The sequence below is a fragment of the Salminus brasiliensis genome, chromosome 14 (assembly GCF_030463535.1).
Source record: "Salminus brasiliensis chromosome 14, fSalBra1.hap2, whole genome shotgun sequence".
Taxonomy (NCBI): Eukaryota; Metazoa; Chordata; class Actinopteri; order Characiformes; family Bryconidae; genus Salminus; species Salminus brasiliensis.
In genome coordinates, this window is record NC_132891.1 from 37,059,889 (window position 1) to 37,072,787 (window position 12,899).

General features: G+C 45.6%; 1 protein-coding gene across 1 annotated transcript in view; it reads left to right on the plus strand.

Moving 5' to 3' along the window:
- The window catches only part of tec (tec protein tyrosine kinase), a 17,957-nt gene extending 5,364 nt beyond the window's left edge, over positions 1-12,593 (plus strand). Inside the window, 14 exon segments of the mRNA XM_072696033.1 lie at positions 1-101; positions 799-842; positions 1,427-1,626; positions 2,331-2,396; positions 2,494-2,548; positions 3,325-3,404; positions 5,694-5,821; positions 5,965-6,039; positions 6,136-6,307; positions 8,303-8,519; positions 9,455-9,519; positions 9,601-9,719; positions 9,860-10,017; positions 11,865-12,593. The exon segment at positions 1-101 is cut by the window's left edge and continues 28 nt beyond it. Of these exon segments, the coding sequence (XP_072552134.1) occupies positions 1-101; positions 799-842; positions 1,427-1,626; positions 2,331-2,396; positions 2,494-2,548; positions 3,325-3,404; positions 5,694-5,821; positions 5,965-6,039; positions 6,136-6,307; positions 8,303-8,519; positions 9,455-9,519; positions 9,601-9,719; positions 9,860-10,017; positions 11,865-11,945 (1,561 nt within the window). The 3' untranslated portion in view covers positions 11,946-12,593.
- Positions 12,594-12,899: the final 306 nt, after the last annotated feature.

The window sequence follows — 12,899 nt, forward strand, 5'->3', positions numbered from 1 at the left end:
GAAGTTCCACCCTCAGTTCTGGCAGGAAGGCGGCTGGCTGTGCTGCGGTCAGGCTGAGAAACTGGCCCCGGGCTGTGAGGAGTACAACCTGTTTGGAGACAGTGAGACACACACACACACACACACACACACACACACATATTGTTACTGTGGTGATGGTCTGTTCCTAGCACAGCAGTGATACTGACTTGGTGGTGTTGATGGTAGTGTGTGTGGTGACTGTGCGAGTGTATCAGACACTACATATATATATATATATACATACTCTATATGTCCAAATGTTTGTGGACACCCCTTTTAATCAATGCATTCAGCTATATTAAGTTGAACCCATTGCTGACACAGATGTGCAAATGCACACACACTGTTGGTCTGGTCCCTGTAGAGAAGAAGTACTGCCAATAGAATAGGACCCTCTGGAGCAGATCAACATCATGACCCTATTGGCTCCATGCTGCCTAATGCCAGGCGTGGGCTAGAGGGGTATAAAGCCCCCCAGCATCTACTAGGAAGTCTTCCTTTCTGGAAGTTACTCCAACAAAAGCAGGAGAAACTCCTTAAATGCCCTTGATTTCAGAAGAATGAGCAGGTGTCCCAATACTTTTGTCCATATAGTGTATTTACTAATGTATATATGTGTAAATAAAAGGTAGAGGTTTCCAATAAAGTAACCACACACAATATAATGTATCTTCCACTTTCAAACAGACCACTTCTCTGTCTCTCTCTCTCTCACATACACACACACACACACACACAGCTGTATTGGATTACAGGTGTAATTCCTTTTTCTCTCAGTTTCGCGGAAACCGCTGCCCCCTATTCCTAGTGATGAGTCCAAGGTGAGTTCCTCAAACACACTCTCTAAACACTCTCACTTACACTCAATACACACACACACACACACTCCACTCCGTTCCCACAGAGTGTTTATGAACTCCTCTGGTGTGTTCATTACTGACCAGTTCAGACCTGAGCTTAAAGGGGTGGTCCACCCTAAAACTGAACTCTGTGGTGGTGTGTGCAGCCAATACCCAGCATGCATCACACACATACATTGTCCACCCCCTACCTACCTTTCTATTTTGGGTGGAGCGCCCCTTTAAAGGGAACACTGAACTCTAGTGTATATTTAATAAAACAAAGCAGAGCCGCATGACAGCCCAGCACCAGCGAAACCTCTCATTTACATATTCAGCTGTTCACCGTCGGGGTAGACTTCACTAAACTCACTGATAGAACCTCACTGTACAGTTTTTATTATTTTTTATTATTTAAGGGGTTTTAATTAATGAATTATTATGTATTTCATGTCATTGGATGTTCCTCATGTTCTCTGCTGTGATTTGTACGAGATGTGTTAAATCAGTGACTGTTGCTGTTAATGTTGGTTAATATGAGCTGTTGAACGATGTTGCGTCTGCAGTCTCGCCGCCCGCCCCCACCGCCACCCCCCGAACAGGAAACACACCCAGCACAGGAAGCAGAACTTCAGGAGGAAGTGGTCATCGCTCTTTATGACTTTGAGGGAACGGAGAGTCAGGACCTGTCCCTGCAGCGAGGCGAGGAGTACGTCATCATAGAGAAGAGTGACGTTAACTGGCACAAAGCACGCAACAAATACGGGTACGTGTGTGTGTGTGTGTGTGTGTGTGTGTGTGTGTGTGTGTGTGTGTTTAACCCCCTAAACTACAAGCTAAATATTCACCTCCACTTCTCCAATTACCCTTCCACTCACTAGCCACTTTATTAGAAACACCCAGCTTGTACTTCAAGAGTTTTTAAGATATCAACTCAAAAGGTTTGGGATATGGGAGACCATAGCAACCAATGCATGATCCTAGAAATCACCTTACATACCATAGCAAACAACAAAGACCTGAAAGCAGTTAGCAATTCTGTAACACAGAGATACCCAAGTAACCACCTAACCCCCGGCAACCAGCTCGCATCAACATCCAACATCCATTCATCAACCACAGCAACCCCACAGCAACCACCTAACTAGGAATCACCTTTAATGCTATAGCAACCACACAGCAACACTCTAGCAACCCCCAAAAGACCCCAAAAAACATCAAACTGCCTGTCTGTATGTTATCAACCACCTAAGAACACATGCATCATGAATTCTGACGGGAGCGCCCCCTAGTGTTCGCCCAGCACAGAATGCACCATTAAGCGGCAGTTCTCCTCACTGCCAGTTCACTTATACAGGATCACAGTGGAGCTACAGAAGAGGGGTTTCTGATAAAGTGTCCCGGGAGTGTACTGTATGGACAGATGATTAAAGTGTAAATGTGTGTGTGTGTGTGTGTGTGTGTGTTCAGGAAGGAGGGCTACATTCCCAGCAACTACGTGACCCTGAAGCAGCCGGACAACCTCGAACAGTTTGTGTACGTTTACATATAAGACCAATTCTTAGATTAGATCACTGATGACGTCAGACTGCTATATGACACGTGTGTGTGTGTGTGTGTGTGTGTGTTTCAGGTGGTACTGCAAAAATGTCAATCGAAACAAAGCAGAGGAGCAGCTTAGAAATGAGGTGACTGAAACCTGCTGACACTACCGCTCACATTCTCTGCCTATCTAGAACCTCCAGAAGGACGAGAGTGATGGTTGTACTTACAGTCCCGCCCATCAGCATGTGATTGGTTGGTTCCTGACTGTGTTGCTGGTTAATCTGAAGGTCTTCAGTTCTACCAGTGAAGTCCTGACCAATGGGAGAGCTGCTTTAGCTGAATCTGCTCAGAGAGCACTGAGAGAAGCATCCTGATTGGACAGTTTTCTGATTAGTTTCACAGATTTAACCCTTTAGTTTCCAGCAGAACTGAATAGTGTACTAAGACTAGTACTGAACTACTGCAGAGTCTAAACACTGTAGTGTTTGAACACCTGAGGGTCCCCGCTGATTTGAGAGGGTCACAGTTTTGTAAAAAAGTTAATAATTAAAGTGTTTCCAGACTTTTGACCTGCTGTGTCTGTATAAGCGTATCACACAGAGAGGGGTCGAGTGACTGCAGAATTTAAACAGCTGTCTGATAATCCTGCAAGCTGATCTGACCAAATGACCCCCCCCCAACACACACACACACACTTCTAACCACAGAGTTAGATGACAGGCAGAGCTGCTTCCGTTCACATGCATTGTGGGAACTTACCTGTGTGTGTGTGTGTGTGTGTGTGTGTTTGTGTGTGTGTGTGTTTGTCTAACCCTGCTCACATGGCTAATGTTTAGCACAAACTGTGGCTGCTCAGACTGCAGAGTAGATTTTGCTGACTGTGTGTGTGTGTGTGTGTGTGTGTGTGTGTGTGTTTTAGGGTAAAGAGGGTGGGTTTATGGTGCGAGACTCCAGCAGTCCGGGAGCGTATACAGTTTCTCTCTACACAAAGTCTGTAGGGTAAGTTTCAAATTATTTAATACTCCAGTACTCTAATACTCCAGTACTCTAATACTCCAGTACTCTAATACTCCAGTCCTCTAATTCTCCAGTACTCTAATACTCCAGTACACTAGTACTCCAGTACTCTAATACTCCAGTACTCTAATACTCCAGTACTCTAATACTCCAGTCCTCTAATTCTCCAGTACTCTAATACTCCAGTACACTAGTACTCCAGTACTCTAATTCTCCAGTACTCTAATACTCCAGTCCTCTGATATTCCAGTCCTCTAATTCTCCAGTACACTAGTACTCCAGTACTCTAATTCTCCCGTACTCTAATACTCCAGTCCTCTGATATTCCAGTCCTCTAATTCTCCAGTACTCTAATACTCCAGTACACTAGTACTCCAGTACTCTAATACTCCAGTCCTCTGATATTCCAGTCCTCTAATTCTCCAGTACTCTAATACTCCAGTACACTAGTACTCCAGTACTCTAATTCTCCCGTACTCTAATACTCCAGTCCTCTGATATTCCAGTCCTCTAATTCTCCAGTACTCTAATACTCCAGTACACTAGTACTCCAGTACTCTAATACTCCAGTACTCTAATTCTCCAGTACTCTAATTCTCCAGTACTCTAATACTCCAGTACACTAGTACTCTAGTACTCTAATACTCCAGTACTCTAATACTCCAGTACACTAGTACTCCAGTACTCTAATACTCCAGTCCTCTGATATTCCAGTCCTCTAATTCTCCAGTACTCTAATACTCCAGTACACTAGTACTCCAGTACTCTAATACTCCAGTACACTAGTACTCCAGTACTCTAATTCTCCAGTACTCTAATACTCCAGTACACTAGTACTCCAGTACTCTAATACTCTAATTCTCCAGTACTCTAATACTCCAGTCCTCCTATACTCTAATTCTCCAGTACTCTAATACTCCAGTCCTCCTATACTCTAATTCTCCAGTACTCTAATACTCCAGTACTCTAATACTCCAGTCCTTCTATACTCTAATTCTCCAGTACTCTAATTCTCCAGTACTCTAATACTCCAGTACTCTAATACTCCAGTCCTCCTATACTCTAATTCTCCAGTACTCTAATACTCCAGTCCTCCTATACTCTAATACTCCAGTACTCTAATTCTCCAGTACTCTAATACTCCAGTCCTCCTATACTCTAATTCTCCAGTACTCTAATTCTCCAGTACTCTAATACTCCAGTCCTCCTATACTCTAATTCTCCAGTACTCTAATACTCCAGTACTCTAATACTCCAGTCCTCCTATACTCTAATTCTCCAGTACTCTAATACTCCAGTCCTCCTATACTCTAATTCTCCAGTACTCTAATACTCCAGTCCTCCTATACTCTAATACTCCAGTACTCTAATACTCCAGTCCTCCTATACTCTAATACTCTAGTACTCTAATACTCCAGTACACTAGTACTCCAGTACTCTAATTCTCCAGTCCTCCTATACTCTAATTCTCCAGTACTCTAATACTCCAGTCCTCCTATACTCTAATACTCCAGTACTCTAATACTCCAGTCCTCCTATACTCTAATTCTCCAGTACTCTAATACTCCAGTCCTCCTATACTCTAATTCTCCAGTACTCTAATACTCCAGTCCTCCTATACTCTAATACTCCAGTACTCTAATACTCCAGTACACTAGTACTCCAGTACTCTAATTCTCCAGTCCTCCTATACTCTAATACTCCAGTACTCTAATACTCCAGTACACTAGTACTCCAGTACTCTAATTCTCCAGTACTCTAATACTCCAGTACTCTGATACTCCAGTACTCTAATTCTCCAGTACTCTAATACTCCAGTACACTAGTACTCCAGTCCTCCTATACTCTAATTCTCCAGTACTCTAATACTCCAGTCCTCCTATACTCTAATTCTCCAGTACTCTAATACTCCAGTCCTCCTATACTCTAATACTCCAGTCCTCCTATACTCTAATACTCCAGTCCTCCTATACTCTAATACTCCAGTCCTCCTATACTCTAATACTCCAGTCCTCCTATACTCTAATACTCCAGTCCTCCTATACTCTAATACTCCAGTACTCTAATTCTCCAGTACTCTAATTCTCCAGTACTCTAATTCTCCAGTACTCTAATACTCCAGTACTCTAATACTCCAGTCCTCTAATTCTCCAGTACTCTAATACTCCAGTCCTCCTATACTCTAATACTCCAGTACTCTAATACTCCTCAGTGGCGCTCTCTGAGTGGATGGCGTGGTGCTGTGGGTAAGGTGTGTGTGGTGTGTTTCAGGGACGGGGTGATCAGGCATTATCACATTAAGGAGACCGCCGGCTCCCCCAAGCAGTTTTACCTGGCTGAGAAACACCTGTTCAGCACCATACCTGAAGTCATAGACTACCACAAACACAACGCTGCAGGTAACACACACACACACACTCCTCCCACTCACTGACCAGTCAGATGCACACACTTTTACACTGTGTCTAACCTTTAGTGAGTTGAAGTGTGTGTGTGTGTGTGTGTGTGTGTGTGTGTGTGTGTGTGTGTGTGTGTTTTACAGGTCTGGCGTCCAGGCTGCGATATCCAGTGAACAACCAGAACAGAGCGGCTCCCACAACCGCAGGATTCAGCTACGGTCAGAATAACACACACACACACACACACACACATTTAATTTACTTAGCTAGAATATATAGTTGATGTGTGTGTGTGTGTGTGTGTGTGTGTGCAGATAAGTGGGAGATTAACCCATCAGAGCTGACGTTTATGAAGGAGCTGGGCAGCGGTCAGTATGGAGTGGTCAGGCTGGGGAAGTGGAGAGCTCAGCATAAAGTGGCCATTAAAGCCATCCGGGAGGGAGCCATGTCTGAGGAGGACTTCATAGAGGAGGCCAAAGTTATGATGTGAGTAACACACACACACACTCACACACACACACACACACACACACACACAAACACGTGTGCGGCACAGCCTAGCTTGATTCATGCCTGCACACCCACACACATGTGTGGCTGTGGCTGATTTGAATTTCCAAATCAGTAGATGATGATCTGCTCCGCCCATCGATCTTATCACCTCAGCTGCTTCTTCACTTCACTAACCGCTGCTGTACTCTCCCCACCCTCCCCCACCCTCCCCCTTACACACACTGCTTACCAGTACACACACACACACACCATCAGCTCCACTCCTGTCTGTCTTACCCCATCAGCTCCACTCCTGTCTGCTCTTACCCCATCAGCTCCACTCCTGTCTCTCTTACCCCATCAGCTCCACTCTTGGAGGCTCTGAGCTGATTGGGCCGTTGTTTGGCACTTTGGCACTCCACAGAACTGTGATTACACCACCAGCTGACCAGCTGACAGGAGCAGCTCTGTTTATAGAGGTTGTCTCAGCAGATCTGCACACGGAGATCAAACAGTTGGAAAAAGAGGAAACACACGCCTGGACCATAATGCTAATTTCTGCTGGCCCTTTAGTTCCTATGCAGGTTGTGTGTGTGTGTGTGGGGGGGGGGTGTCTCCCTAAAGAGGAGTCATTTTCTTACTCAAAGCTCTAAAAACCCCTGACTGTCCTGAAGGGAAGTAAAAGTGCTGACGTAGAGCCGCTTTCTGCTGTCAGATCTATAAACAGCTGCTGATCCCAGTTCAGTTCTTCACGCTGCAGTCATGTGGGCCAGCAGGCTCTGAGGGTTTGAGGGCTTGTGGTGAGCTCCTATTTTTGCCACCACACAGCAGCACGCTGTGGACTGCACAGAAAGAGATGTGCAAATGCACACACACAGCCTAATGCTAATGCTGCGACTGTGATGGTGGAGCTTCATCCAGTACTTTTGGGATGAGTTGGGGTGGTGATCCTCATCCAACATCCTGACCTCATTAGTGCTGTTGTGCATTTCTGATTGCAATCAAATCCTCACAGCAATGCTCTGAAATCTAGTGGAAAGTCTTCTTCTCTGGACAGTAGAGACAGTTACTCCAACAAAAGCAGGATCAGATCTTTTAATAGCCTTGGTTTCAGAATAAAGAATGAATGAGCAGGTGTCCCAATACATTTGTCCATGTAGTGTAGTTTGGGCTCTGGAGTGTTTAATTCCACGTGTCACTTCAGTTTGTGAAGAATTGGTATTTTTTGCTCCAGGGCTCCCCCTACAGGTGGGAAGTGTAATTTACTTTTAGTCCACTGCAGTAAATACTGATCAGGCTTTGAGCGCCCCCTCATGGACAGCTGTATACATGCATTTCTGGACAGTGTGAGAGCTGCAGAAGCTTGATCTGAAGGTGGAGCAGCATGTGGGCGGAGGTGGTAGAGTAATACTACAGGATTTTACACTAATATGACTCTATGGGTTCTGCAGCGTTACACAGCAGTTCTGGAGAGAGGTTCTCCTCCTGCAGCTCCACCACCAAAGCTCCATAGTGCAGTAGCAGCAGCAGCGCTCCGGCCCGAAGTGGGAATGACGGAGACGCCCTTCTCCCTGTTCCAGTCAGTGGAGCATCAGCATGATCCTGAAGCTGCTGAGTTAAGGTGGAGCTGATACAGCATGACGGTTTAAGATTGAGCTGATACAGGATGATGGATTAAGGTGGAGCTGGTACAGGATGATAGTTTAAGATGGAGCTGATACAGAGTGATGGTTGAAGGTGGAGCTGATACAGAGTGACGGTTTAAGATGGAGCTGATACAGAGTGATGGTTGAAGGTGGAGCTGATACAGAGTGACGGTTTAAGATGGAGCTGATACAGAGTGATGGTTTAAGGTGGAGCTGATACAGAGTGACGGTTTAAGATGGAGCTGATACAGAGTGATGGTTTAAGGTGGAGCTGGTACAGAGTGATGGTTTAGGGTGGAGCTGGTACAGAGTGACGGTTTAACAACTCTTATGTGTGTTACAGGAGTCTGTCCCACCCTAAGCTGGTGCAGCTGTACGGTGTGTGTACGCAGCAAAGGCCGATCTACCTGGTGACGGAGTTCATGGAGCTGGGCTGCCTGCTGAACTACATCCGCCAGCGGCGCGGCTCCTTCAGCCCCCAGGACCTGCTGAGTGTGTGCCACGACATCAGCCAGGGCATGCAGTACCTAGAGGAGCAGCACTTCATCCACAGAGACCTGGTCAGGAGTGTTCCTCACACTGGAGCATCACACACCCACACACACACCCACACACACCTGACCCTCATTATTAATTATTAATGCAAATAATCATCTTCATATCAATAATCACAGAATATTAGTATATTGACAGTTCTGAGTTTAGAATAAAGTCAAAGGCCACACCCCCACATCTCACTCTCTCTCTCTCTCTGTCTTACTCTCTCTCTCTGTCTCATGCTCTCTGTCTCTGTCTCTCTCCCTCTCTGTCTCTCTCTCTGTCTCTCTCCCTCTGTCTCTCTCTCTGTCTCACTCTCTCTCTCTGTCTCATGCTCTCTGTCTCTGTCTCTCTCCCTCTCTGTCTCTCTCTCTGTCTCTCTCCCTCTGTCTCTCTCTCTGTCTCACTCTCTCTCTCTGTCTCACTCTCTCTCTCTCTGTCTCTCTCTCTCTCTCTCTGTCTCATGCTCTCTGTCTCTCTCACTCTGTCTCTCTCTCTCTGTCTCTCTCTCTCTTTCTCTCTCTCTCTCACTCTCTCTCTGTCTCACTCTCTCTGTCTCATGCTCTCTGTCTCACTCACTCTGTCTCTCTCTCTCTGTCTCTCTCACTCTGTCTCTCTCTCTCTGTCTCTCTGTCTCACTCTCTCTCTCTCTCTGTCTCTCTCTCTCTCTCTCTGTCTCATGCTCTCTGTCTCTCTCACTCTGTCTCTCTCTCTCTGTCTCTCTCTCTCTTTCTCTCTCTCTCTCACTCTCTCTCTGTCTCACTCTCTCTGTCTCATGCTCTCTGTCTCACTCACTCTGTCTCTCTCTCTCTGTCTCTCTCACTCTGTCTCTCTCTCTCTGTCTCTCTCTCTCTGTCTCTCTGTCTCACTCTCTCTCTCTGATGCTCTCTGTCTCACTCACTCTGTCTCTCTCACTCTCTCTCTCTGTCTCACTCTCTCTTTCTCTCTCTCTCAACAGGCTGCCAGAAACTGCCTCGTCAACGACTCGCATGTGGTCAAAGTGTCAGACTTCGGCATGGCCAGGTACAACTGACTCTAAATTCTGACACCTGTCCACAGGTAGAGCTGACCCTTAAAGTAACCTTTTTGACCTTTGGTCTGTAGGTATGTTATAGATGACCAGTACACCAGTTCTTCAGGAGCGAAGTTCCCAGTGAAGTGGTCTCCACCTGAGGTCTTTAACTTCTGCAAATACAGCAGCAAGTCTGACGTCTGGTCATTCGGTGAGAGAAGAGTCTGGTGACTCCCACCTTCCACACCCGTCTCTACACCTGTGTGATGAAGCTACCTGTGTGATGCTCTGCAGCACCACCTGGCCTCCTGTCCAGTACTGTATAACTGAGGTGTGCTGATCTTCTCTCAGGTGTGTTAATGTGGGAGGTGTTTACGGAGGGAAAGATGCCCTTTGAGAAAAACCTTAACCACGAGGTCGTCACCATGGTGACCCAGGGTCATCGCCTCTATCGCCCCAAAATGGCTGCACCCCACATCTACGAGATCATGCAGATGTGCTGGCAGGAGGTATGAGCATCACCACCAACTCCAGTGTAACACACCGTTAACTCTTCAGCTTCAGCCATACTATTATACACTCACTCACTGTGAGAGTGTCTACCTGTAATTAACTCTATATAACATTAGAATAAACCCAAATAAACATAAAGTCAGTGGTCAGTGAGAGTCTCTACCTGTAATTAACTCTATATAACATTAGAATAAACCCAAATAAACATAAAGTCAGTGGTCAGTGAGAGTGTCTCCCTGTAATTAATTCTATATAACATTAGAATAAACCCAAATAAACATAAAGTCAGTGGTCAGTGAGAGTGTCTACCTGTAATTAACTCTATATAACATTAGAATAAACCCAAATAAACAAAGTCAGCGGTCAGTGAGAGAGTCTACCTGTAATTAACTCTATATAACATTAGAATAAACCCAAATAAACATAAAGTCAGTGGTCAGTGAGTGTCTACCTGTAATTAACTCTATATAACATTAGAATAAACCCAAATAAACATAAAGTCAGTGGTCAGTGAGAGTGTCTACCTGTAATTAACTCTATATAACATTAGAATAAACCCAAATAAACAGAAAGTCAGTGGTCAGTGAGAGAGTCTACCCGTAATTAACTCTATATAACATTAGAATAAACCCAAATAAACATAAAGTCAGTGGTCAGTGAGTGTCTACCTGTAATGAACTCTATATAACATTAGAATAAACCTGTCAGAGGTCAGACTGGGTTGATCAGGTATAGGTGTGCTGGATGAGGAGGTGTTTGAGATGCAGCGTCTCCAGGATGCTGTTAAATATTAACATATTATTTGAATAATTTGAATCTTTATGGGTGTTTTGGAAACAGTGTAACCGAAAGTCACTCTGAGTAAAAGCTGACTGCAGTATTTCTGACCACTGTGTTTGGGCTGACCGGGTCAGTGGGGAGAGTTTCAGTGTTCAGGCTTCCTTCAGAAACTCAGCGTGTCGTTAAAACTCACTGCTGTTAACCTTTAACTCAGCTATGTAGAAATGCTAAGCTGAGACTGTCATCCACAGAGGTGGAGAATTCGGGTCCAGGAGGCAGAAATCCCGGCTCTGCTGCACTGCTGGTCATCAGCAAGCTGCCCTCCAGTCCACTTTTATCATTTTAGCCTCTATAATGAGTTTATGAGCAAAAACAGTCTTAATTCATTTCTATACAACTGTTTCCCCACATATCTGCAGCCCTTAGCTTCCACAAAGCTTACTGTACCTTTAAGACTGATATATGTAAATGAGCTCTGCTCTGATTAGCTGTCCTCATTCATTTACATTACATTTACGGCATTTAGCTGAGGCTCTTATCCAGAGCGACTTACAAGGTTACTGGTATTACAGAGGAGGGTCAGTGTAGTGTTAGGAGTCTTACCCAGGGACTCTTATTGGTGTAGCACAGCACAGTCACCCAGACCGGGAATCGAACCCCAGTCTCCCACATGGTGTGGAAGCTCACTGGCAGGTAGTGGGGTTATCTGTTGCGCCACACCAACCAAGAAGCACTTAGAGTTAAACCACTCCAGTCCTGGAGAAGTGCAGTATGAATGGGTGGGGCTAAACTGCTGTAGGCTAAACTGCTGTAGGCTGAATGGGTGGGGCTAAACTGCTGTAGGCTGAATGGGTGGGGCTAAACTGCTGTAGGCTGAATGGGTGGGGCTAAACTTGCTGTAGGCTGAATGGGTGGGGCTAAACTGCTGTAGGCTGAATGGGTGGGGCTAAACTGCTGTAGGCTGAATGTGTGGGGCTAAGCTGCTGTAGGCTGAATGGGTGGGGCTAAACTGCTGTAGGCTGAATGGGTGGGGCTAAACTGTTTTTCTGTTTTGGATGCTAAGAGACCAGAAGAGAGGCCATCATTCGCTCAGATCTCCCTGATGATCACCAACGAGCTAGAGGGGGATGGACTCAACTCCTGAACTCTGATTGGACAGTCAGACTCACTCCCACCAAACCACTGGACTTGGACTGATCTTGACGGGACGTCTACGGGTCAGACAGCGCCACTGTTAGTGACCCAATGGTCCAGAAACCGCACTCAGGACTGAAGGCTTGAATGGAATGATCCACAAAGCATGTGAACACATTCAGAGCCCACAGTGGTGTGTGTGGAGGTGTGCAGGTGTGTAAAGGTGTGTAGAGGAGGGCGGGCCCAATCTAACACAGGGTCAAATGGACCATTAACTGGTTCCACTGGAACATTCTACCTACCAGTTCTCCCAGCAGAGGGGCAGATCTTTCTCCAGACTGCACCTGTAGACCATTCTCCAGATCAGCTTCAGCTCACAGTGAGAGCTAACCAGGCTAACGTTCAGCTTCCAAACATGGTGGAGGTAGTTTCACACACTGCTACTGAAACTAAGACCCCCACAGTCTGAAACAGTGGGAGACCCCTTTAGTAAAGACGATGTGTTAGACTGGGCCCAGCTCTCCTCCCTCCTCTGTATACCTGCTCACTGTGCTGGACATTAAACCCCTCTTGTTGAGAGCAGATGTGGGCAGATGTGCTCCCTATAAAAGTCTGTTGGTTATGAATGTATTAATATGAATAAAATACATACTCGAAACAGCGAGTGTCCTTTACTGTTCACTTACTAGCTTTAGGGGTTTCTAATAAAGTGGCCAGTGAGAGTAAGCAGAAGGTAGGTGTTTCTAATAAAGTGGCCAGTGAGAGTAAGCAGAAGGTAAGTGTTTCTAATAAAGTGGCCAGTGAGAGGAAGCAGAAGGTAGGTGTTTCTAATAAAGTGGCCAGTGAGTGACTTTAATGCACTACTGTCTTCATTCAGTACTTTTCTCATTGGCAACAGTCATCATCACTTATGCATGAACGCCGAAGTGGATCACACCTGCTGCTAGATGCGCACACACACACT